Source organism: Salvelinus fontinalis, chromosome 17, assembly GCF_029448725.1.
Source record: "Salvelinus fontinalis isolate EN_2023a chromosome 17, ASM2944872v1, whole genome shotgun sequence".
Taxonomy (NCBI): domain Eukaryota; kingdom Metazoa; phylum Chordata; class Actinopteri; order Salmoniformes; family Salmonidae; genus Salvelinus; species Salvelinus fontinalis.
In genome coordinates, this window is record NC_074681.1 from 9,337,553 (window position 1) to 9,364,710 (window position 27,158).

Sequence of the window (27,158 nt, forward strand, 5' to 3'; positions counted from 1 at the left end):
AAGACTAGTTAAACATGATAATATATCAAGCCGACGGGTTCTAGTTTATATATATATATATATATTTCCCAGGGATTTCAAGAGTAAGAACGTGATGTTGAGACATGATCTGACAGCCATCATCGGAGACTTTGGTCTGGCGGTCCGGTTTGAGCCGGGGAAACCTCCAGGAGACACCCACGGACAGGTAGATTAACACACACACACACACACACACACACACACACACACACACACACACACACACACACACACACACACACACACACACACACACACACACACACACACACACACACACACACACACACACACACACACACACACACACACACACACACACACACACACACACACACACACACACACACAGGTCTTACGATTACTTACTTGCTTTCTCTCTCAAAATGTTCTCGCTCTCTCCTTTATCTCTCGCTCCCTCTCCTTTATCTCTCGCTCCCTCTCCTTTATCTCTTGCTCTCCCTCTGTCGTTCGCTCTCCCTCCTCCAGGTGGGTACGTGGCGTTACATGGCCCCTGAGGTTCTGGAAGGGGCTATAAACTTCCAGAGAGACTCCTTCCTGAGGATAGATATGTATGCTATGGGGCTGGTGCTGTGGGAACTGGTGTCACGATGCATCGCCACAGACGGTGAGAATTACTGCTCAGGATCCCCCTCGTTACAAACGCCTTTCTTTAGCTTTTTCAACTGCTAGACCACATCCCCTCTGTTTGATGACTAGACCACATCCCCTCTGTTTGATGACTAGACCACATCCCCTCTGGTTCTGTTTGATGACTAGACCACATCCCCTCTGGTTCTGTTTGATGACTAGACCACATCCCCTCTGGTTCTGTTTGATGACTAGACCACATCCCCTCTGGCTCTGTTTGATGTCTAATATATATTTTCATATATGCCAAATACCTTGTTTTAGTTTCTGTATAAACAATGCATTTACTAAAAACAAACGGTGCGTTTACTAATAATAAACAGCCTATCAGTAACCTGTAAATCCTTCAATATAACGTGTTATTGTCTCCGTCTCAGGTACTGTAGGAGAGTTCATGCTGCCGTTTGAGGAGGAGATTGGCCAACGCACGTCTCTACAGGAACTGCAGAATGTGGTCGTTCACAAGAAGATGAGGCCGGTCTTCAAGGACACCTGGCTCAAACACCCGGTCAGTAACACTGTCAGGAACACCTGGCTCAAACACCCGGTCAGTAACACTGTCAGGAACACCTGGCTCAAACACCCGGTCAGGAACACTGTCAGGAACACTGGGATACAATACTGGGATACTAGGAGGGTAGACTGGGATACAATACTGGGATACTAGGAGGGTAGACTGGGATACAATACTGGGATGGTACACTAGGAGGGTAGACTGGGATACAATACTGGGATTGTACACTAGGATGGTAGACTGGGAGAATACACTGTGATATACTGGGGTAGTACACTAGGATGGTAGACTGGGAGAATACACTGTGATATACTGGGGTAGTACACTAGGATGGTAGACTGGGAGAATACACTGTGATATACTGGGGTAGTACACTAGGATGGTAGACTGGGAGAATACACTGTGATATACTGGGGTAGTACACTAGGATGGTAGACTGGGATACAATACTGGGATAGTACACTGGGATGGTACAGTAGGATGGTAGACTGGGAGAATACACTGGGATACAATACTGGGATGGTACACTGGGATGGAACACTAGGATGGTAGACTGGGATACAATACTGGGATGGTACACTGGGATGGTAGACTGGGAGAATACACTGTGATATACTGGGGTAGTACACTAGGATGGTAGACTGGGAGAATACACTGTGATATACTGGGGTAGTACACTAGGATGGTAGACTGGGAGAATACACTGTGATATACTGGGGTAGTACACTAGGATGGTAGACTGGGATACAATACTGGGATGGTACACTGGGATGGTAGACTGGGAGAATACACTGTGATATACTGGGGTAGTACACTAGGATGGTAGACTGGGATACAATACTGGGATAGTACACTGGGATGGTACAGTAGGATGGTAACAGTAGGATGGTAACAGTAGGATGGTACATTAGGATGGTACAGTAGGATGTAACAGTAGAGCAGTGGTTCCCAACTCTAGTCCTCCTGTACCTCCACCAGCACTGTCTGTTGTAGTTCCTCCATAAACTAATGTCTGTTGTAGTTCCTCCATAAACTAATGTCTGTTGTAGTTCCTCCATAAACTAATGTCTGTTGTAGTTCCTCCATAAACTAATGTCTGTTGTAGTTCCTCCATAAACTAATGTCTGTTGTAGTTCCTCCATAAACTAATGTCTGTTGTAGTTCCTCCATAAACTAATGTCTGTTGTAGTTCCTCCATAAACTAATGTCTGTTGTAGTTCCTCCATAAACTAATGTCTGTTGTAGTTCCTCCATAAACTCACCTGATTCAACTCGTTAAGAGCTTGATGATTAGTTGACCAGTTGAATCAGGTGTGTTTGTCCGGAGCCACGACAACAACGTGTTCTGTTCGGGGGTACTGGAGGACTGGAGAAAATATTCAACTCTTTGGGGACTTCAAAAACTCTTGTTTGTTTATTAGCCTTTTCTGTTGTATTTCCTGTAACCTCCTGGTTTCTTGCTGTGTGTGTCGGTGCTACAGGGTCTGTCTCAGTTGTGTGAGACTATAGAGGAGTGTTGGGACCATGACGCCGAGGCTCGTCTCTCCGCCGGCTGTGTCGAGGAACGCATCTCCCAGATCACCAGGACAACCGTCGGCACTACCTCAGACCGCCCAGTTGCCATAGTAATGTCGGTAACCGACGACGACGACCTACCTCCCAAAGAGTCCAGCACCTGAGTTCTGTGCTACTGTGACGTCATCACGGAAGTGGAACGATGCTCCTGACTTTTCTAGCATAAACTTTTAAACAACTTGAATACAGCTGCTATTTTTATAATCTTGATATTGGTATTATTGTTTTTAAGACTTTTTTATTTTATTTTATATCAAGTCTTCTCTTCCATCTGTCTTCTGTAGTTTTCACTGAGAAAAAAATATGACAGAAATAAGACATATATGCTGGACAAGACCTCTCTTAAGACATTAACTTGTTAAATCTTCTATTCAGTCAATACCTCATTTTGTGTTCAGTAGGTTTGATTATTACCTCGTCCTGTCGTCTGGTCAAGATGGCGGCCAGCCAAAGAAAGCTAACCGTATTCCAAACCTTTGACGTGACGATGCACAGTGTGTGTGTGTATATATATATATACACACACACACACACACACACACAAAACCCGGACTATACACTCATACACACACAGCCCAGACGATAGACCGTGTATATATACACTCCTACACACACACAGCCCAGACGATAGACCGTGTATATATACACTCATACACACACAGCCCAGACGATAGACCGTGTATATATACACTCCTACACACACAGCCCAGACGATAGACCGTGTATATATACACTCATACACACACAGCCCAGACGATAGACCGTGTATATATACACTCATACACACACAGCCCAGACGATAGACCGTGTATATATACACTCACACACACACACAGCCCAGACGATAGACCGTGTATATATACACTCCTACACACACAGCCCAGACGATAGACCGTGTATATATACACTCACACACACACACACACAGCCCAGACGATAGACCGTGTATATATACACTCCTACACACACAGCCCAGACGATAGACCGTGTATATATACACTCCTACACACACAGCCCAGACGATAGACCGTGTATATATACACTCACACACACACACAGCCCAGACGATAGACCGTGTATATATACACTCCTACACACACAGCCCAGACGATAGACCGTGTATATATACACTCACACACACACACAGCCCAGACGATAGACCGTGTATATATACACTCATACACACGGAAAGGGGAAGGGGCCCGGACGCTACGCAGGAGTAGCGTTGGACAAACGGACTTGGAAAGGATTAGGACAAAAAATGACACTTGTGGTTTTGGATTGTAACTACTACATCTCAGGATTCGAGCCAATTGGAACATTTATCTACACATGTAGAGACGCCAAGCTATCAGGGCTTCATTGGACACACCTTTTATCTGACATTACTCAATGAAATCGGAAATTTAAATGTTATACGTTCTGGATGTAACTTTTTTTTTGTGCGTATGTGTTTTGTACGTGTGTGTGTGTGGAAGGAAGGAAGGAAGGAAGGAAGGAAGGAAGGAAGGAAGGAAGGAATAGACTGACAGGAGTATTTTTGTGTTTTTTGTCTGAACAGCAGTTGAAGCTGTGAATAAGTATTTGAAGGGCCATGCTTGAGTTGGTTACAAGTCTCAGTTTTTTTTTTTTCTCTGTCTGCTCAGTAGACCAGTTTCACAAAGCTATGATTTCCAGTCTTTTATTTTGGAAACAATTTGTCTGACTTGTGAGACTAAGTTTCAGTTACCTCAGCAACCTGTATGTTATTCAGTTACCTCAGCAACCTGTATGTTATTCAGTTACCTCAGCAACATGTATGTTATTCAGTTACCTCAGCAACATGTATGTTATTCAGTTACCTCAGAAACCTGTATGTCATTCAGTTACCTCAGAAACCTGTATGTCATTCAGTTACCTCAGAAACCTGTATGTCATTCAGTTACCTCAGCAACATGTATGTTATTCAGTTACCTCAGAAACATGTATGTTATTCAGTTACCTCAGCAACATGTATGTCATTCAGTTACCTCAGAAACCTGTATGTCATTCAGTTACCTCAGAAACCTGTATGTCATTCAGTTACCTCAGAAACCTGTATGTCATTCAGTTACCTCAGCAACATGTATGTTATTCAGTTACCTCAGAAACCTGTATGTCATTCAGTTACCTCAGAAACCTGTATGTCATTCAGTTACCTCAGAAACATGTATGTTATTCAGTTACCTCAGCAACATGTATGTTATTCAGTTACCTCAGAAACCTGTATGTCATTCAGTTACCTCAGAAACCTGTATGTCATTCAGTTACCTCAGAAACATGTATGTTATTCAGTTACCTCAGCAACATGTATGTTATTCAGTTACCTCAGAAACCTGTATGTCATTCAGTTACCTCAGAAACCTGTATGTCATTCAGTTACCTCAGAAACATGTATGTTATTCAGTTACCTCAGAAACATGTATGTTGTTCAGTTACCTCAGAAACATGTATGTCGTTCAGTTACCTCGGCAACCTGTATGTCGTTCAGTTACCTCGGCAACCTGTATGTCGTTCAGTTACCTCGGCAACCTGTATGTCGTTCAGTTACCTCGGCAACCTGTATGTCGTTCAGTTACCTCGGCAACCTGTATGTCGTTCAGTTACCTCGGCAACCTGTATGTCGTTCAGTTACCTCGGCAACCTGTATGTCGTTCAGTTACCTCGGCAACCTGTATGTCGTTCAGTTACCTCGGCAACCTGTATGTCGTTCAGTTACCTCGGCAACCTGTATGTCGTTCAGTTACCTCGGCAACCTGTATGTCGTTCAGTTACCTCGGCAACCTGTATGTCGTTCAGTTACCTCGGCAACCTGTATGTCGTTCAGTTACCTCGGCAACCTGTATGTCGTTCAGTTACCTCGGCAACCTGTATGTCATGCAAGAAAAACTAAACTCAGTGGCTGCCTTTATTTCAACTGCATACCAGACTAGCCTGGTTCCAGATCTGTTTGTGTTGCCTTGCCAACTCCTATGGTCATAACAACACAAACACACCTGGAACCAGGCTTTTATGACAAGACTATAACAAACTAGTGAATATCCACACAATGCTGCTGATACTCACTACCAGGTTTGGGATCCAGCGGAGGACTGGCAATCTGGCATATCGGGAAAATTCCTTATGGGCTGGTCCATTTTTAGCCCAGTGGGCCTGTCTAACTTGTTGTTCTTTTGAGCAAAAATGATAATTATCTGGCTAATAATAGGGCCTAAGGGGGGAAAATGGGCCGGTGTGGGGGCCTTGAAGTAGAAGTCTACGCAGGATTGATGAATTAATCCCGCCATACTGCGGCCGCACACACAACCGCTGGCTTTCTGTCCGGACTCCCACCCGCTACCACAAGAACTGGTCCCGAACCCTTTTATAAGCTTCCCCTGGTTCCTGCGGGTCCCGACAGATCATTGCGACGTGGTCAGCATTCTCCATGCTGCAGTTGGGTGCAGCCCTTTACCTTGATGGGAAAAATGGTTTTGTTTTGGGCCTCAAGCAAAAACAAATTGCCTTTGTGGGGGCCTCAAGCAAAAACAAATTGCCTTTGTGGGGGCCTCAAGCAAAAACAAATTGCCTTTGTGGGGGCCTCAAGCAAAAACTAATTGCCTTTGTCGGGGCCTCAAGGAAAATAATGGGCTGCCCTGGGGGCCTCCATGGAATATAATAGTCCAGTGTTTGAAATGCCAGGGCTGATTTCTGGTCCCAGTCCGCCCATGTTGGGATGAATAGCATTTAAATTCCTATCAGTTCAGATTGGAATTCCCAATGGAAAATTTTCCGCATTGAAAAGAAATGTAATTTCATTGTACTTCCTGAAATTGAATTGACCCCTACCGTGCCCACTACTCAAGAGTCCTCAACGATAGGTAATGTTGATGTCGTCATGTATTCTCTGTTCTGTCTTTTAACTGACAACTCTCTCTGTGAATGTACTGTAAGTGATGCTCATTGTAATAATATGTATTTTTATGTTAGTTCTCAACTGTTTACCCCTTTTGACATCACATATACCTCAGGTTTTTATACAGATGAATTAATATCTCTGTTATATTACGTTTCTTATCGTGTTTTAGTAGTTATATTTTACTGCAAGTTTTACTTTTGTTTATATTTTTATGTACCATGGAGATTTCAAATTCTATTGGACTGACTAGTTGCATATAGGACGTGTTTAAAGTTGTTAAACCCAAATTAGAGGCTGGAACTTGGTATGTAAATACTTGTTGTTGTTGTAATGTACACAGTTGCAGAACACTGATTTTACACCGTATCTTGTTGGGGGAATGTTTTTGTCATTTTACTTGATTGAAAGGGGAATTTGAAGAGTGTCTCTGTGGTTTTTATAATGTGTTTTCTATTTCATTTTCTAAATATCATGGTTCTCCCCTAAATAATATGAGGGACGCTGCATCACCTTTTGGGCTGGCTGCGCCACTATGCAATTTTATATAGTACCTACTCAAAGGGTTTTTCTTTATTTTTTACTATTTTCTACATTGTAGAATAATAGTAAATATATCAAAACTGTGTGTTTGTGTGGAGTCATGTAGTAACCAAAAATGTGTTAAACAAATCAAAATATATTTAAGATTCTTCAAAGTAGCCACCCTTTGCTTTGATGACCGCTTTGCACCTGGCGTTCTCGCAACTGACTTCATGAGGTAGTCACCTGAAATGCTTTTCCAACAGTCTTGAAGGAGTTCCCACGTATGCTGAACACTTGTTGGCTGCTTTTCCTTCACTCTGCGGTCCAACTCATCCCAAACCATCTCAATTGGGTTGAGGTCAGGTGATTGTGGTGGCCAGGTCATCTGGGTCATTGTCCTGTTAAAAACAACTGATAGCCCCACTAAGCCAAACCAGATGGGACGTTTTATCTCTGCAGAATGCTGTGGTAGCCATGCTGCTTAAGTGTGTGCCTTGAATTCAAATAAATCACTGACAGTGTCACCAGCAAAGCACCATCACACCTCCATGCTTCACGGTGGGAACCAGACATGCGGAGATCCCACAAAGACACGGCGGTTGGAACCACAAATCAAAAATTTGGACCCATCAGACCAAAGGACAGATTTCCACCGGTCTAATGTTCATTGCTCGTGTTTCTTGGCCCAAGCAAGTCTCTTCTTCTGATTGGTGTCCTTTATTAGTGGTTTATTTGCAGCAATTCAACCATGACGGTCTGATTCACACAGCCTCTTCTGAACAGTTGATGTTGAGATGTGTCTGTTACTTGAAGTCTGTGAAGCATTTATTTGGGCTGAGTCTGGTAACTCGAATGAACTTATCTTCTGCAGCAGAGATAACTCTGGGTCTTCCTTTCCTGTGGCGGTCCTCATGAGAGCCAGTTTCATCATAGTGCTTGATGGTTTTTGCGACTGCACTTGAAGAAAAGTTCAAAGTTCTTAATTTTCCATATTGACTGTCATTTCTCTTTACTTATTTGAGCTGTTCTTGCCATAATATGGACTTGGTCTTTTACCAAGTAGGGCTATCTTCTGTATACCACCCCTACCTTGTCACAACACAACTGATTGGCTCAAATGCATTAAGAAGGAAAGAAATTCCACAAATTAACTTTTAACATGGCACACCTTTTAAATGAAAAGCATTCCAGGTGACTAGCTCATGAAGCTGGTTGAGAGAATGCCAAGAGTGTTTAAAGCTGTCATTAAGGAAAAGGCTGTCTACTTTGAAGAATCTCAAATATAAAATATTTTGATTTGGTTAACACTTTTGGTTACATGATTCCATATGTGTTATTTCATAGTTTTGATGTCTTCACTATTTTACAATGTAGAAAATAGTAAAAATAAAGAAAAACCCATGAATGAGTAAGTGTCCAAGCTTTTGACTGGTAGTGTGTGTTTGTGAGAAACTTTATTTGTTATCATTTATGGCAATGTTTTGCTCTAGATTTCAGGAAATTGCAGTTACAGGTATTAAAAAAATTCAAATTTTTATTATCTCCATTTAATTTACACTTCTTTGATTTGTTAATTTCTATGGTGATGTGATTGGGATCAGGTCATTGGTGTTATTCCGGAGAGCTAGATCATTAAGTTAACCAGCAGCTAACTTTTAATAAACAGTCACAGATATCTCTTGATTTTTCTGTTTAATTTAGAAACAAACTTGACTATTGATTGGTTTTGAGTCAATTATACCGTGCTAATTTCAAGTGTAAAATGTCAGAATATTTAGGCTAATTTATTGCTCCTACTCTCTGGAACAACCTCCGTGAGCCCTGCGTCGTCCGTGATGCGTATGGATGAATGAACGTCATGTTGACTACAGTGAGCCCTGCGGCGTCCGTGATGCGTATGGATGAATGAACGTCATGTTGACTACAGTGAGCCCTGCGGCGTCTGTGGTGCGTATGGATGAATGAACGTCATGTTGACTACAGTGAGCCCTGCGGCGTCCGTGGTGCGTATGGATGAATGAACGTCATGTTCACTACAGTGAGCCCTGCGGCGTCCGTGGTGCGTATGGATGAATGAACGTCATGTTGACTACAGTGAGCCCTGCGGCGTCTGTGGTGCGTATGGATGAATGAACGTCATGTTGACTACAGTGAGCCCTGCGGCGTCCGTGATGCGTATGGATGAATGAACGTCATGTTGACTACAGTGAGCCCTGCGGCGTCCGTGGTGCGTATGGATGAATGAACGTCATGTTGACTACAGTGAGCCCTGCGGCGTCCGTGGTGCGTATGGATGAATGAACGTCATGTTGACTACAGTGAGCCCTGCGGCGTCCGTGATGCGTATGGATGAATGAACGTCATGTTGACTACAGTGAGGCCTGCGGCGTCCGTGGTGCGTATGGATGAATGAACGTCATGTTGACTACAGTGAGCCCTGCGGCGTCCGTGGTGCGTATGGATGAATGAACGTCATGTTGACTACAGTGAGCCCTGCGGCGTCCGTGGTGCGTATGGATGAATGAACGTCATGTTGACTACAGTGAGCCCTGCGGCGTCCGTGATGCGTATGGATGAATGAACGTCATGTTCACTACAGTGAGCCCTGCGGCGTCCGTGGTGCGTATGGATGAATGAACGTCATGTTGACTACAGTGAGCCCTGCGGCGTCCGTGGTGCGTATGGATGAATGAACGTCATGTTGACTACAGTGAGCCCTGCGGCGTCCGTGGTGCGTATGGATGAATGAACGTCATGTTGACTACAGTGAGCCCTGCGGCGTCCGTGATGCGTATGGATGAATGAACGTCATGTTGACTACAGTGAGCCCTGCGGCGTCCGTGATGCGTATGGATGAATGAACGTCATGTTCACTACAGTGAGCCCTGCGGCGTCCGTGATGCGTATGGATGAATGAACGTCATGTTCACTACAGTGAGCCCTGCGGCGTCCGTGATGCGTATGGATGAATGAACGTCATGTTGACTACAGTGAGCCCTGCGGCGTCCGTGATGCGTATGGATGAATGAACGTCATGTTCACTACAGTGAGCCCTGCGGCGTCCGTGATGCGTATGGATGAATGAACGTCATGTTGACTACAGTGAGCCAGAACATTTAGAAATAACTAGATAAGAATGCATCCATCTTTTTGTATATTGAAAAAATAATAATGACTATTAGCCGTCTGTGTGTTTACTCTCCGACCAATTTAAGTCCCGTGTGTGGACGCATGCACAAAAATACATTTGTAGTCCCCATGGTCAAAGACACACAACAGAACCAGTGCACACTAAAGGGTTTTTGCGTGTGTGTGTTAGTGTACACTAGGGCTGTGATTCAATCCCTTCAGCTGTAGATCTGGGTTATAGCACGCTTGACATTTTGAAAGGTTATTATCTGACTGAGCCAATATATGCAGTGTTCGCAGTGAATGTGGGATCGGATTGAATACCTGGCTCACATTTTAAAAAGCAAATATGGATTACACTTCAAATTAAAAAAGGAAAATAATATAATTGCAAAGCAATAGGCTAAAGAATACAAATCATGTGTAACAAAATAATCAATATATCTCACAGTATAGTGTACAGTAGTCTAAGTTGTAAAATGTCGACTAACCCATAGACTGGAATTATCTCTCTTTCTCTCTCGTCCTAACAGGTGTGTGTGTTACTGATGATGCCCAGTAGGGGGCGGCGTCTACTCCATCTTTAACGAGATCTTCCCTGGTATGATCGTGGTGATCATTGACAGCTGCCTTCAAGGACACAAATAAACGATGCTTTCTCGCTACTAAGATCAGTGAAATGTAGGCAGAACTGACAACGGAGTGAAGAGCAGAAATCTCAACTAGCAAGCAAGTCGCAGCAATGAAGAATTACGTGTGTTCGCTTTCACGCGAAGGGAGGGGTCCTCATTGTGGGGGGGAGATTCTGGCAGGGAGGAATTTTCGGCACAACACCGGCTCCAGGCAAAAGCAACAATCTTTTTTAGCATCTCAGTCAGGGTCTCAACTTTCTGTTGAGAGTTAGAATAGTAGAATATACAAGGTACAATGTGTTTTGTGAGTCACCGACAGTCACTCAATTAGCTATGTCAGCTAACAATTTTTAGATTAGTAAATTTAGTCAGTTATCTTAAACTGCATTTTCCTTACTTGACGCCCATGTATGCGTTCGAAATAGGAACGGATCTATCAACGTAGCGTTGCGGACTGCTTCATTGACAACGGATGACTTCAGTCGAAGCGCAAAGAGTTTGATGCATCTGGTGGACATGCGTTGTCTTATTTTAACCTGGTGTTGTATTTATCTATTTATTGACAATAAATTCTGTTTTGGACTAAAACTGTTTCTGACTTCAAGAAACCTTTTTATGTACACGAGTTAACGGCCAACTTCGTCACGGTGTGTGTGCACTTCCATACGGAACACACACGTGTTGAGGCCACTTGAACGCGTCCTGTCTCTGACACAAGATGGAAGGATTTACAAAAATGACTGACCAGTTTTATTACCTTTGGCAATGTAGTTATTAAGGATCCGCCCCATTTTTTAAATCAATTAAAAATCTATCACTATATATCGGATAGATGCCCACCCAGACCCTCCCCTATAGACTCAGGTTTTGTGGCCGGAGTCCGTACCTTTTTGGGGGGGGGGGGGGGGGGGGGGGGGGTCCTGTCACGTCCTGACCTTAGAGCCTTTTTATATCTCTATTTGGTTTGGTCAGGGTGTGATTTGGGGTGGGCATTCTATGTTTTTGTTTTCTATGATTTTGTATTTCTATGTTTTGGCCGGGTATGGTTCTCATTCAGGGACAGCTGTCTATCGTTGTCTCTGATTGGGAACCATACTTAGGTAGCCATTTTCCCTCCTTTCAGTGTGGGAAGTTGTCTTTGTTTGTGGCACTATAGCCTTTAAGCTTCACGGTTTGTTTTTGTATTGTTTATTGTTTTTGTCGGCGTCATCCTAAATAAAAGGAATATGTACTCTCACCACGCTGCGCTTTGGTCCTCTTCCTTTGATGGCCGTGACAAAGGGACACCGATCCCAAATAAGTTTAACAAGTATAGGCTATACACACTTAGTTTGAACATTATAACTACATAGGCCTAAATTGTGCATATTACAAAAATGGGACATTAATTAACAGTAATGTAGTAGGCTGTACTATTTGTGTGGGTCACTAAAGTCAATCAAATTTCAATCAAATGTATTTATAAAGCCCTTCTTACATCAGCTGATGTCACAAAGTGCAGCCTAAAATCCCAAACAGCAAGTTACACTGAACAAAAATATGAACGCAACATGTAAATCAAACATGCCAGAAATCTTCCATACGTACAAAAAAGCTTCTTTCTCTCAAATTGTTTGCACAAATTTGTTTACATCCTCTGTTAGTGAGCATTTCTCCTTTGCGAAGATAATCTATAAACCTGACAGGTGTGGCATATCAAGAAGTTGATTAACCAGGATGATCATTACACAGGTGCACCTTGTACTGGGGATAATAAAAGGCCACTCTAAAATGTGCAGTTTTGCCAAACAACACAATGCCACAGATGTCGCAAGTTGTGAGGGAGAGTGTAATTGGCATACAGAGTTGTTTCCAGAAAATGTAATGTTCATTTCTCTACCATGAGCCGCCTCCAACGTCGTTTTAGAGAATTTGGCAGTACGACCAACCGGCCACAGAACCGCAGACCACATGTAACCACGCCAGCCCAGGACCCCCACATCCGGCTTCTTCACATGCAGGATGGTCTGAGACCAGCCACTCAGACAGCTGATTAAAATGTGGGTTTGCACAACCATAGAATTTCTGCACAAACTGTCAGAAACCATCTCGGGGAAGCTCATATGCGTGCTCGTCATCCTCACCAGGGTCTTGACATGACTGCAGATCCGCGTCGTAACCGACTTCAATGGGAAAATGCTCACCTTCAATGGCCACTGACACGCTGGAGAAGTGTGCTCTTCACGGATGAATCCCTGTTTTAACTGTACCGGGCAGTACGGCGTTGTGTAGGCGAGCGGTTCGCTGATGTCAACGTTGTGAACCGAGTGCCCCATGGTGGGGTTATGGTATGGGCAGGCATAATCTACGGACAACAAACACAATTGCAAACACATCAAAAAGAAAGGAGGACCAAGGCACTATTCGTATAATTAATTAAAAGGCCTTTATTAGTATTAGTGTTTAATAGAAATAGGACAACAAACACAATTGCATTTTATCGATGGCAATTTGAATGAACAGAGATACCGTGACGAGATCCTGAAGCCCATTGTCGTGCCATTCATCCACCGCCATCACCTTATGTTTCAGCATGATAATGCACATCTCAATGTCGCAAGGATCTGTACACAATTCCTGGAAACTGAAAATGTCCCAGTTCTTCCATGGCCTGCATACAGACCAGACATGTCACCCATTGAGCATGTTTGGGATGCTCTGGATCGACGTGTACAACAGTGTGTTCCAGTTCCCACCAAAATCCAGCCACTTCACACAGCCATTGAAAAGGAGTGGGACAACGTTCCACAGGCCACAACCAACAGCCCGATCAACTCTATGTGAAGGAGATGTGTTGTACTGCATGAGGCAAATGGTGGTCAGATACTGACTGGTTTTCTGATCCACGCTCCTACCTATTTTTTTTAAGGTATCTGTGACCAACAGATGCATATCTGTATTCCCAGTCTTGTGAAATCCATAGATTAGGGCCTAATGAACTTATTTAAATTGACTGATTTCCTTATTAAGAACTGTAACTCAGAACAATCTTTGAAATTGTTGCATGTTGTGTTTATTTTAGTTCAGTCTAAATGCGTTATTACAGTGTTACTTCATCTATAAGTCTTTGCAAGGTAAAGCACCGCCTTATCTCAGCTCACTGGTCACCATAGCAACACCCACCCGTAGCACGCGCTCCAGCAGGTATATCTCACTGGTCATCCCCAAAGCCAACACTTACTTTGGTCGTCTTTCCTTCCAGTTTTCTGCTGCCAATGACTGGAACGAATTGCAAAAATCTCTGAAGCTGGAGTCTTAAAACTCCTTCTCTAACTTTAAACATCAGCTGTCTGAGCAGTTTACCGACCACTGTACGTGTACACAGCCAGTTTGTAAATAGCATCCCCGACTACCTCATCCACATATTATTACTTACCCTCTTGCTCTTTTGCACCCCTGTATCTCTACTTGCACATCATCATCTGCACATCTATCACTCCAGTATTAATGCTAAATTGTAATTATTTTCGCCTCTATGGCCTATTTATTGTCTTACCTCCCTACTCTTCTACATTTGCACATACTGTATATAGATTTTTCAATTTTTATTTTTTATTGTGTTATTTACTGTACGTTTGTTTATGTGTAACTCTGTGTTGTGTGTGTCGCACTGCTTTGCTTTATCTTGGCCAGGTCGCAATTGTAAATGAGAACTTGTTCTCAACTGGCCCACCTGGTTAAATTAAAAAAATATATATATAAAAAATAAACACACTAATGTTAAAATGTACTAAACCACCATCAGACAACATTACTACATTCTACATCAATCTATTATTTACAGTGCATTTATAGCAACACGTGAAATAGTCGTGGTTCACGGACGCGATGTAAAATTTAGCTGGAGGACAGTAGAAGCAACGAGTGTAGATGAAATATTGTAGAAAGTGTTTGAGGGCAGCCAGGAACAAGGAGGCTCCAGCATCACGTGACAGGGGGCTAGAACAGTCAACGGAGATGAAAAGTTGGGAACGCTAAGTGACTCACACTAAATACGAAGAAGCTATTCTCCTTCTGAAAAATGTGATTTCCCCCCCCCCCCATTTGTTTTTCATATTGTATAAATAACTTTTTTTGATTGAGAATGTAACTGAAGTACACAAGTCAGGTGAGTTTGTTATGTTTCTGATAGCAAGAAGAAATGCTACTGGCTAGCGCTCGACTCAAGCTAACGGTAGCTAACGGTAGTTGGGATGCCAGCACGGCAGTGTTACAGAGAAGACTCTCTGCTTTATCGATTAGTGCTAACTAGGCGGATATTTTTCGGGTGTAACGTTAGAGCTAGAAATAGACGGTCCCGGTTGATTGTATAGTAGGTGAGGTGACCTAAAATCAATAACAGCACATTTACATTTGTAGCTAACAGTTGTAAGAACATTGTAACAAATGTTTACCACTGTCATTTAACTAGGTAGCTAAGTTAGATATTTAACTTAATGTTACTAATACTTGCTAAATTCTCTTCAACATCTCTTAATCTATTTACACACATAACAAACATGAGATATGACAGAAATAAGTTAAATAACATTGCCAGAAAAGTAGCTAGTCAAACAAACAAACGACACAACATCTAGTGTTTTCGAGCCAACCCGGGACTTAGGATCGGTCAGGACCACCCACATGGGGGCTAACACCACCCTAGTGGCCTGTAGCATACTCTAGGTAGAGTGTCACCGGTGACAAAGGACAGACGGGCACCAGAACCTCTGGGATGATACGGAAGAGCAGCAGTGGTACTGGAGGAGGAGGAGGAGGAGAAGAAGGGAATAATACAAAACACCAACCGAACAAACAGCTTCGCTCCAGCTTCACCACCCAGGGCCCGTGTCGTCTCTCCAACATGGGCCGGAGCTACAGGACCACCAACCCTCTGGGGAGTATGGAGCTTGGGTCCAACAGTTTGGGTCTGGGGTCCACCGTGGTAGGAGCGCCTGGGGTAGATCCGGACTATGTGCTGCAGTTGGTGAATGACGTACGGAGGTTTTCCGATATGCTGCTCAGCCTTAAAGAAGCCTTCCATTCTGAAGGTGAGTCTGGGTTCATGTCCCAAATTGTACCCTATTCAGTGCACTATCTTTGAGTAGAGATCATAGGGTGAGACCAGGAAGGCCTAGTGGTTACTGTACTAGTACCTGGTGTGTGGCAGGGTGGGTGGTTGGTTGTGAATTATTTTTTAGGGTAGATACAATAGGCTACATTATGCTATGGTTTCTCAGAAGTAACGTGTCTGTATCTCTCTTTCTCTGTGTGTGTGTGTGTACACTGTCCTGTTAAAGCAATATAACAAAGGCAGTGTTAGTCAGAGCCAGCCATATAAAGTGTAAACTCCAGGAGAGGGCTGACAATGTTGGTGCTGACACAGCCTTAATTTAGCACTCCCCTCAGTGACTCCATAGCTACACAGCGTTAGCTTAGCACTCCCCTCAGTGACTCCACAGCTACACAGCGTTAGCTTAGCGCTCCCCTCAGTGACTCCACAGCTACACAGCGTTAGCTTAGCACTCCCCTCAGTGACTCCACAGCTACACAGCGTTAGCTTAGCGCTCCCCTCAGTTACTCCACAGCTACACAGTGTTAGCTTAGCATTCCGCTCAGTGACTCCACAGCTACACAGCGTTAGCTTAGCGCTCCCCTCAGTGACTCCACAGCTACACAGCGTTAGCTTAGCACTCCCCTCTGCTCTCCCTGTCCGGTCCACTAGGTCAGTGACTCCACAGGTCCAGGTCTGGATTACTGTTACGCCCATTCAGGGTTGTGTTCAGTAGGTACTAAACAGGAGAAAACATTTCACAATTTGAAGCTGAAGAGGGATTAGAACCCCTCCAGAACCCCCCCAAAAAGTGTTGTGTTTTCCTCCAGAAAGTCAAGCTACTGATGTTCTATTCCTCCAGACAATGTGGAGGCTATATACAGGGGGTACCGGTACAGAGTCAATGTGGAGACTATATACAGGGGGGTACCGGTACAGAGTCACTGTGGAGGCTATATACAGGGGGTACCGGTACAGAGTCAATGTGGAGGCTATATACAGGGGGTACTGGTACAGAGTGAATGTGGAGGCCATATACAGGGGGTACCGGTACAGAGTCAATGTGGAGACTATACACAGGGGGTACCGGTACAGAGTCAATGTGGAGGCTATATACAGGGGGTACTGGTACAGAGTCAATGTGGAGGCTATATACAGGGGGTACCGGTATCGTGTCAATGTGGAGGCTTTATACAGGGGGTACCGGTACAGAGTCAATGTGGAGGCTGTATACAGGGGGTACCGGTACCGTGTCAATGTGGAGGCTTTATACAGGGGGTACCGGTACAGAGTCAATGTGCGGGGGCACAGGTTAGTCAAGGTTAGCCTAGTGGTTAGAGCGTTGGACTAGTAACCGAAATCCCCGTGCTGACAAGGTCGTTCTGTCGTTCTGCTCCTGAACAAGGCAGTTAACCCACTGTTCCTAGGCCGTCATTGAAAATAAGAATTTGTTATTAACTGACCTGCCTAGTTAAATAAAGGTTAAAAATTAAATTAAAAAAAATGGTGGTAATATGTACATGTAGGTAGAATTAAAGTTACTATGCATAGATAATAAACAGAGAGTAGCAGCAGTGTAAAATAGGGGTCTGGGTAACCCTTTGATTAGCTGTTCAGGAGTCTTATGGCTTGGGGGTAGAAGCTGTTAAGAAGCCTTTTGGACCTAGACTTGGTGCTCCGGTACCGCTTGCTGTACAATAGTAGAGAGAACAGTCTATGACTAGGGTGGCTGGAGTCTCTGCCGATTTTTTGGGCCTTTCTCTGATACCGCCTGGTATGACAGGAAGCTTGGTCCCAGTGATGTACTGGGCCGTACGCACTACCCTCTGTAGGATAAACACCCATATCAACTGGGTGAAATACCACAGTGTGTCATCACAGCAGCGAGATTTGTGACCTGTTGCCACAAGAAAAGGTCAACCAGTGAAGAACAAACACCATAGTAAATACAACCCATATTTATTTTTATTTATTTTCCCTTTTGTACTTTAATTATTTGTACATCATTACAACACTGTATATATACATAATATGACATTTGAAATGTCTTTATTCCTTTGGAACTTTTGTGAGTGTAATGTTTACTGTTCACTTTTCATTGTTTATTTCACTTTTGTTTATTATCTACTTCACTTGCTTTGGCAATGTTAACATATTTTCCCCATGCCAATAAAGCTCTTTCAATTGAAAGAGAGATTAAGAGAGGCACATGCTGGCTCTTGTGTTTTTCTGTTCATATTGTGACATGTCTGTATCACTGGAGTATGGTGTGAAACCTGCACAAAGCTCTCTCTGAAAGACAGGCTTTAACAGGCTCGTTCCAGTCTTTTTAAAATCATTTTTGTTGGATAGAGAGGTTAAAGTTTGAGAAGAAAATACTGAAAAAGCAGTGGGCTGGATTCATGTTGGCCCATTCTGGCAACAGTACAGAGTAGAGTTCGACACATGAGTTAAAATTCATTCCTGTTCTGTCCTCTATGACCGTGTGGTGCCAGGATAACAACCTCTCCCTCAACGTGATCAAGACAAAGGAGATGATTGTGGACTACAGGAAAAGGAGGACCGAGCACGCCCCGATTCTCATCGACGGGGCTGTAGTAGAGCAGGTTGAGAGTTTCAAGTTCCTTGGCGTCCACATCACCAACAAACTAACATGGTTCAAGCACACCAAGACAGTCGTGAAGAGGGCACGACAATGCCTTTTCCCCCTCAGGAGAATGAAAAGATTTGGCATGGGTCCCCAGATCCTCAAAAGGTTTTACAGCTGCACCATCGAGAGCATCCTGACAGGTTGCATCACTGCCTAGTATGGCAACTGCTCGGCCTCCGACCGCAAGGCACTACAGAGGATAGTGTGTACGGCCCAGTACATCACTGGGGCCGAGCTCCCTGCCATCCAGGACCTCTATACCAGGCGGTGTCAGAGGAAGGCCCTAAGAATTGTCAAAGACTCCAGCCACCCTAGTCATAGACTGTTATCTTTGCTACTGCATGGCAACCGGTACCGGAGCGCAAGTCTAGGTCCAAGAGGCTTCTAAACATCTTCTACCCCCAAGCCATAAGACTCCTGAACATCTAATCAAATGGCTACCCAGACTATTTGCATTGCCCCTCCGCCCTCACCCCCTCTATGTTGCTGCTACTCTCTATTATTATCTATGCATAGTCACTTTAATAACTCTACCTACATGTACATATTACCTCAATTACCTCGACTAACTGGTGCACCCGCACATTGACTCTGCACCGGTACCCCCTGTATATAGCCTCTACATTGACACTATACCGGTACCCCCTGTATATAGTCTCCACATTGACTCTGTACCGTAACACCCTGTATATAGTCTCCACATTGACACTATACCGGTACCCCCTGTATATAGTCTCCACATTGACTCTGTACCGTAACACCCTGTATATAGTCTCCACATTGACTCTGTACCGTAACACCCTGTATATAGCCTCCACATTGACTCTGTACCGTAACACCCTGTATATAGTCTCCACATTGACTCTGTACCGTAACACCCTGTATATAGCCTCCACATTGACTCTGTACCGGTACCCCCTGTATATAGCCTCCACATTGACTCTGTACCGTAACACCCTGTATATAGCCTCCACATTGACTCTGTACCGTAACACCCTGTATATAGCCTCCACATTGACTCTGTACCGATACACCCTGTATATAGCCTCCACGTTGACTCTGTACCAGTACCCCCAGTATATAGCCTCCACATTGACTCTGTACCGGTACCCCCTGTATATAGTCTCCACATTGACTCTGTACCGTAACACCCTGTATATAGCCTCCACATTGACTCTGTACCGATACACCCTGTATATAGCCTCCACGTTGACTCTGTACCAGTACCCCCAGTATATAGCCTCCACATTGACTCTGTACCGATACACCCTGTATATAGCCTCCACATTGACTCTGTACCGTAACACCCTGTATATAGCCTCCACATTGACTCTGTACCGGTACCGCCTGTATATAGCCTCCACATTGACTCTGTACCGGTACCCCCTGTATATAATCTCACTATTGTTATTTACTGCTGCTCTTTTATTATTTGTTATTTTTCATCTCTTACTTTTTTGTGTATTTTCTTAGAACTGCATTGTTGGTTAAAGGGCCTGTAAGTAAGTCTACACCTGTTGTATTCATCATTTCACCGTAAGGTTTACAACACCTGTTGTATTGGGCGGCATTGTGACAAATAGAATGTGATTTAGATGTGATTTAGTCACAGTAAGCCTCTTCTCTCTGGGTCTATAGGTCTGTAGTCCAGACAGTAAACCACCTTGTTGGGCTGAGTGTTGCTAACGTGTCACTTGAGACACCAGACTGGGTTTTTTTTTTCAATGGAGATTTGTAATAGATTTTCTTGGATTGACACTGCTGGCGCATGCATAGTCACACAGACACAGACACAGACACAGACACAGACACAGACACAGACACAGACACTGACACTGACACTGACCCTGACCCTGACCCTGACCCTGACCCGCAGGAGTGTTGTGCAAAGCAAAAGGCATTCTCTCATAGTGGAACAGAAGTCCCAACGGCCAGACAGACACTGACCTCTGACCTGAACGCTGAACAGAAGTCCCAACGGCCAGACAGACACTGACCTCTGACCTGAACGCTGAACAGAAGTCCCAACGGCCAGACAGACACTGACCTCTGACCTGAACGCTGAACAGAAGTCCCAACGGCCAGACAGACACTGACCTCTGACCTGAACGCTGAACAGAAGTCCCAACGGCCAGACAGACACTGACCTCTGACCTGAACGCTGAACAGAAGTCCCAACGGCCAGACAGACTCTGACCTCTGACCTGAACACTGAAAGAGGGTGTTTTTTCTCCCTGTAGGCTAAAGGCTCACAAAGGACTAGAGAGTAAATATGTTCCAGACGTCTGAATTGTTTCAACATCGCCTGAGACAGTATGTACGGAGTTAACAGGCTTCAGACCACCAACACCAAGATGTTTGTCTTAGCCTTTGACTAAGCCCTGAAGTGCAACTGTAAAAAGCATTGGTGCGAAACACACACACACACACACACACACACACACACACACACACACACACACACACACACACACACACACACACACACACACACACACACACACACACACACACACACACACACACACACACACTCTTTTGGTGTCCTTTTCTACCTGAAATTAGGAAGCAGTTGAAGGCAACAGAGAGTAAGAACCCCTGAAGGAACAAGGTGTTCCAAATAACCCCCTTATTCCCTTTACAGTACACTACTTTTGACCAGGGTCCATGGGGAAGTATGTAGGTTAATAGGGTTCCATTTGGGACACGAGCGTTTAGAATTCAATTGGAGAAATGCCTTTTCTGCAACGCAATGACTCACTGAGCAAAACTATTATAGTGTGTGTGTGTGTGTGTGTGTGTGTGTGTGTGTGCGTGTGTGACTGTGTGTGTGTCACCACTCAGCTGGCTTGACTGTGCTTGCATGCTGCAGATGGACTAGTGGAGAGAGAATAGGCAGGTCAAGACAGGCCAGTTGATTGTATGTTGTAAGCCACGGTGGAAGAGCCTGAGGCTTCTTCTACTCAACAGCCCTGCCCTGCCCTTCCCTGGCCTGCCCTGCCCTTCCCTGCCCTGGCCTGCCCTGCCCTTCCCTGCCCTTCCCTGGCCTGGCCTGCCCTTCCCTGCCCTGCCCTTCCCTGCCATTCCCTGCCCTTCCCTTCCCTGCCATTCCCTGCCCTTCCCTTCCCTGCCCTGCCCTTCCCTGTTCTGCCCTTCCCTTCCCTGGCCTGGCCTGCCCTTCCCTTCCCTGGCCTGGCCTGCCCTTCCCTTCCCTGGCCTGGCCTGCCCTTCCCTGGCCTGGCCTGGCCTGCCCTTCCCTTCCCTGGCCTGCCCTTCCCTTCCCTGGCCTGGCCTGCCCTTCCCTGGCCTGCCCTTCCGTGGCCTGCCCTTCCGTGGCCTGCCCTTCCGTGGCCTGCCCTTCCCTGGCCTGCCCTTCCGTGGCCTGCCCTTCCCTGGCCTGCCCTTCCCTGGCCTGCCCTTCCCTGGCCTGCCCTTCCGTGGCCTGCCCTTCCCTGGCCTGCCTTTCCGTGGCCTGCCCTTCCCTGTTCTGCCCTTCCGTGGCCTGCCCTTCCCTGGCCTGCCCTTCCCTGCCCTTCCCTGGCCTGCCCTGCCCTTCCCTGGCCTGCCCTTCCCTGCCCTGCCCTTCCCTGGCCTGCCCTTCCCTGCCCTGCCCTGGCCTGGCCTGTCCTGGCCTGCCCTTCCGTGGCCTGCCCTTCCGTGGCCTGCCCTTCCCTGGCCTGCCCTTCCCTGGCCTGCCCTTCCCTGCCCTTCCCTGCCCTGCCCTGGCCTGGCCTGTCCTGGCCTGCCCTTCCGTGGCCTGCCCTTCCCTGGCCCGCCCCCCCCTGCCCTGCCCTGCCCTTCCCTGTCCTGGCCTGCCCTTCCGTGGCCTGCCCTTCCCTGGCCTGCCATTCCCTGCCCTTCCCTGCCATTCCCTGCCCTTCCCTTCCCTGCCCTTCCCTTCCCTGCCATTCCCTGCCCTTCCGTGGCCTGCCCTTCCCTGGCCTGCCCTTCCCTGTTCTGCCCTTCCCTTCCCTGGCCTGGCCTGCCCTTCCCTTCCCTGGCCTGGCCTGCCCTTCCCTTCCCTGGCCTGCCCTTCCCTTCCCTTCCCTGGCCTGGCCTGCCCTTCCCTTCCCTGGCCTGGCCTGCCCTTCCCTGGCCTGGCCTGCCCTTCCGTGGCCTGCCCTTCCGTGGCCTGCCCTTCCCTGGCCTGCCCTTCCCTGGCCTGCCCTTCCGTGGCCTGCCCTTCCCTGGCCTGCCCTTCCCTGCCCTGCCCTGCCCTTCCCTGTCCTGGCCTGCCCTTCCGTGGCCTGCCCTTCCCTGGCCTGCCATTCCCTGCCCTTCCCTGCCATTCCCTGCCCTTCCCTTCCCTGCCCTTCCCTTCCCTGCCATTCCCTGCCCTTCCCTGCCCTTCCTTGGCCTGCCCTTCCCTGTTCTGCCCTTCCCTGGCCTGGCCTGCCCTTCCCTGCCCTGCCCTGGCCTGGCCTGTCCTGGCCTGCCCTTCCGTGGCCTGCCCTTCCGTGGCCTGCCCTTCCCTGGCCTGCCCTTCCCTGCACTTCCCTGCCCTGCCCTGGCCTGGCCTGTCCTGGCCTGCCCTTCCGTGGCCTGCCCTTCCCTGGCCCGCCCCCCCCTGCCCTGCCCTGCCCTTCCCTGTCCTGGCCTGCCCTTCCGTGGCCTGCCCTTCCCTGGCCTGCCATTCCCTGCCCTTCCCTGCCCTTCCCTGCCATTCCCTGCCCTTCCCTTCCCTGCCCTTCCCTTCCCTGCCATTCCCTGCCCTTCCGTGGCCTGCCCTTCCCTGGCCTGCCCTTCCCTGTTCTGCCCTTCCCTTCCCTGGCCTGCCCTTCCCTTCCCTGGCCTGGCCTGCCCTTCCCTTCCCTGGCCTGGCCTTCCCTTCCCTGGCCTGCCCTTCCCTTCCCTGGCCTGCCCTTCCCTTCCCTGGCCTGGCCTGCCCTTCCCTGGCCTGGCCTGCCCTTCCGTGCCCTTCCCTTCCCTGCCCTTCCCTGCCCTGCCCTGGCCTGGCCTGTCCTGGCCTGCCCTTCCGTGGCCTGCCCTTCCCTGGCCCGCCCCCCCCTGCCCTGCCCTTCCCTTCCCTGTCCTGGCCTGCCCTTCCGTGGCCTGCCCTTCCCTGGCCTGCCATTCCCTGCCCTTCCCTGCCATTCCCTGCCCTTCCCTTCCCTGCCCTTCCCTTCCCTGCCATTCCCTGCCCTTCCGTGGCCTGCCCTTCCCTGGCCTGCCCTTCCCTGTTCTGCCCTTCCCTTCCCTGGCCTGGCCTGCCCTTCCCTTCCCTGGCCTGGCCTGCCCTTCCCTTCCCTGGCCTGCCCTTCCCTTCCCTTCCCTGGCCTGGCCTGCCCTTCCCTTCCCTGGCCTGGCCTGCCCTTCCCTGGCCTGGCCTGCCCTTCCGTGGCCTGCCCTTCCCTGGCCTGCCCTTCCCTGGCCTGCCCTTCCGTGGCCTGCCCTTCCCTGGCCTGCCCTTCCCTGCCCTGCCCTGCCCTTCCCTGTCCTGGCCTGCCCTTCCGTGGCCTGCCCTTCCCTGGCCTGCCATTCCCTGCCCTTCCCTGCCATTCCCTGCCCTTCCCTTCCCTGCCCTTCCCTTCCCTGCCATTCCCTGCCCTTCCCTGCCCTTCCTTGGCCTGCCCTTCCCTGTTCTGCCCTTCCCTGGCCTGGCCTGCCCTTCCCTGCCCTGCCCTGGCCTGGCCTGTCCTGGCCTGCCCTTCCGTGGCCTGCCCTTCCGTGGCCTGCCCTTCCCTGGCCTGCCCTTCCCTGGCCTGCCCTTCCCTGCCCTTCCCTGCCCTGCCCTGGCCTGGCCTGTCCTGGCCTGCCCTTCCGTGGCCTGCCCTTCCCTGGCCCGCCCCCCCCTGCCCTGCCCTGCCCTTCCCTGTCCTGGCCTGCCCTTCCGTGGCCTGCCCTTCCCTGGCCTGCCATTCCCTGCCCTTCCCTGCCCTTCCCTGCCATTCCCTGCCCTTCCCTTCCCTGCCCTTCCCTTCCCTGCCATTCCCTGCCCTTCCGTGGCCTGCCCTTCCCTGGCCTGCCCTTCCCTGTTCTGCCCTTCCCTTCCCTGGCCTGGCCTGCCCTTCCCTTCCCTGGCCTGGCCTGCCCTTCCCTTCCCTGGCCTGCCCTTCCCTTCCCTGGCCTGGCCTGCCCTTCCCTTCCCTGGCCTGGCCTGCCCTTCCCTTCCCTGGCCTGTTCTGCCCTTCCCTTCCCTGGCCTGGCCTGCCCTTCCCTGGCCTGGCCTGCCCTTCCGTGGCCTGCCCTTCCGTGGCCTGCCCTTCCCTGGCCTGCCCTTCCGTGGCCTGCCCTTCCGTGGCCTGCCCTTCCGTGGCCTGCCCTTCCGTGGCCTGCCCTTCCCTGGCCTGACCTTCCCTGGCCTGACCTTCCCTGGCCTGCCCTTCCGTGGCCTGCCCTTCCCTGGCCCGACCTTCCGTGGCCTGCCCTTCCGTGGCCTGCCCTTCCGTGGCCTGCCCTTCCGTGGCCTGCCCTTCCCTGGCTTGCCCTTCCCTGGCCTGCCCTTCCCTGGCCTGCCCTTCCCTGGCCTGCCCTTCCCTAGCCTGCCCTTCCCTGGCCTGGCCTGCCCTTCCCTGCCCTTCCCTGGCCTGCCCTTCCGTGGCCTGCCCTTCCCTGGCCTGCCCTTCCCTGCCCTTCCCTTCCCTGCCCTTCCCTTCCCTGCCCTTCCCTGGCCTGCCCTTCCCTGGCCTGCCCTTCCGTGGCCTGCCCTGCCCTTCCCTGGCCTGCCCTTCCCTGCCCTGCCCTTCCCTGGCCTGCCCTGCCCTTCCCTGGCCTGCCCTTCCCTGGCCTGCCCTTCCCTGGCCTGCCCTTCCCTGGCCTGCCCTTCCCTGGCCTGCCCTTCCCTGTTCTGCCCTTCCGTGGCCTGCCCTTCCCTGGCCTGCCCTTCCCTGCCCTTCCCTGGCCTGCCCTGCCCTTCCCTGCCCTTCCCTGGCCTGCCCTTCCCTGCCCTGCCCTTCCCTGGCCTGGCCTGCCCTTCCCTGCCCTTCCCTGCCCTGCCCTGGCCTGGCCTGTCCTGGCCTGCCCTTCCGTGGCCTGCCCTTCCCTGGCCTGCCCTTCCCTGGCCTGCCCTGCCCTTCCCTGCCCTGCCCTGGCCTGGCCTGTCCTGGCCTGCCCTTCCGTGGCCTGCCCTTCCGTGGCCTGCCCTTCCCTGGCCTGCCCTTCCCTGGCCTGCCCTTCCCTGGCCTGCCCTGCCCTTCCCTGCCCTGCCCTGGCCTGGCCTGTCCTGGCCTGCCCTTCCGTGGCCTGCCCTTCCCTGGCCCGCCCCCCCCTGCCCTGCCCTGCCCTGCCCTTCCCTGTCCTGGCCTGCCCTTCCGTGGCCTGCCCTTCCCTGGCCTGCCATTCCCTGCCCTTCCCTGCCCTTCCCTGCCATTCCCTGCCCTTCCCTTCCCTGCCCTTCCCTTCCCTGCCATTCCCTGCCCTTCCGTGGCCTGCCCTTCCCTGGCCTGCCCTTCCCTGTTCTGCCCTTCCCTTCCCTGGCCTGCCCTTCCCTTCCCTGGCCTGGCCTGCCCTTCCCTTCCCTGGCCTGCCCTTCCCTTCCCTGGCCTGCCCTTCCCTTCCCTGGCCTGGCCTTCCCTTCCCTGGCCTGGCCTGCCCTTCCCTGGCCTGGCCTGCCCTTCCGTGTTCTGCCCTTCCGTGGCCTGCCCTTCCCTGGCCTGCCCTTCCCTGGCCTGCCCTTCCGTGGCCTGCCCTTCCCTGGCCTGCCCTTCCCTGCCCTGCCCTTCCCTGGCCTGGCCTGCCCTTCCCTTCCCTGGCCTGCCCTTCCCTTCCCTGGCCTGCCCTTCCCTTCCCTGGCCTGGCCTGCCCTTCCCTGGCCTGGCCTGCCCTTCCGTGGCCTGCCCTTCCGTGGCCTGCCCTTCCCTGGCCTGCCCTTCCCTGGCCTGCCCTTCCGTGGCCTGCCCTTCCCTGGCCTGCCCTTCCCTGCCCTGCCCTTCCCTGTCCTGGCCTGCCCTTCCGTGGCCTGCCCTTCCCTGGCCTGCCATTCCCTGCCCTGCCCTTCCCTGCCATTCCCTGCCCTTCCCTTCCCTGCCATTCCCTGCCCTTCCCTGCCCTTCCTTGGCCTGCCCTTCCCTGTTCTGCCCTTCCCTTCCCTGGCCTGGCCTGCCCTTCCCTTCCCTGGCCTGGCCTGCCCTTCCCTTCCCTGGCCTGGCCTGCCCTTCCCTTCCCTTCCCTGGCCTGTTCTGCCCTTCCCTTCCCTGGCCTGGCCTGCCCTTCCCTGGCCTGGCCTGCCCTTCCGTGGCCTGCCCTTCCGTGGCCTGCCCTTCCCTGGCCTGCCCTTCCCTGGCCTGCCCTTCCGTGGCCTGCCCTTCCGTGGCCTGCCCTTCCCTGGCCTGCCCTTCCCTGGCCTGCGCTTCCGTGGCCTGCCCTTCCCTGGCCTGCCCTTCCCTGGCCTGACCTTCCCTGGCCTGCCCTTCCTTGGCCTGCCCTTACGTGGCCTGCCCTTCCCTGGCCCGACCTTCCCTGGCCTGGCCTGCCCTTCCGTGGCCTGCCCTTCCGTGGCCTGCCCTTCCGTGGCCTGCCCTTCCCTGGCCTGCCCTTCC

General features: G+C 49.7%; 2 protein-coding genes across 4 annotated transcripts in view; both read left to right on the plus strand.

The window, feature by feature from the left end:
• The window catches only part of LOC129813675 (activin receptor type-2B-like), a 29,889-nt gene extending 21,155 nt beyond the window's left edge, over positions 1-8,734 (plus strand). Inside the window, exons 8-11 of the mRNA XM_055866073.1 lie at positions 73-187; positions 511-649; positions 1,050-1,180; positions 2,668-8,734. Coding sequence (XP_055722048.1) covers positions 73-187; positions 511-649; positions 1,050-1,180; positions 2,668-2,865 — 583 coding nt within the window. The 3' untranslated portion in view covers positions 2,866-8,734. The remainder of the gene's footprint in view (positions 1-72; positions 188-510; positions 650-1,049; positions 1,181-2,667) is intronic.
• Positions 8,735-14,916: 6,182 nt separating this feature from the next.
• LOC129813676 (rho GTPase-activating protein 29-like) overlaps positions 14,917-27,158 on the plus strand; it is a 91,788-nt gene continuing 79,546 nt past the window's right edge. For 2 of the 3 annotated variants that reach the window (XR_008753185.1, XM_055866074.1), the window contains exon 1: positions 14,917-16,029. Coding sequence is in view for 2 of the 3 variants with exons in the window: in XM_055866074.1 (XP_055722049.1) it covers positions 15,714-16,029 (316 nt within the window). In the remaining variant the exon portion in view is untranslated. The remainder of the gene's footprint in view (positions 16,030-27,158) is intronic. The other variant, XM_055866075.1, reaches the window with a different exon arrangement.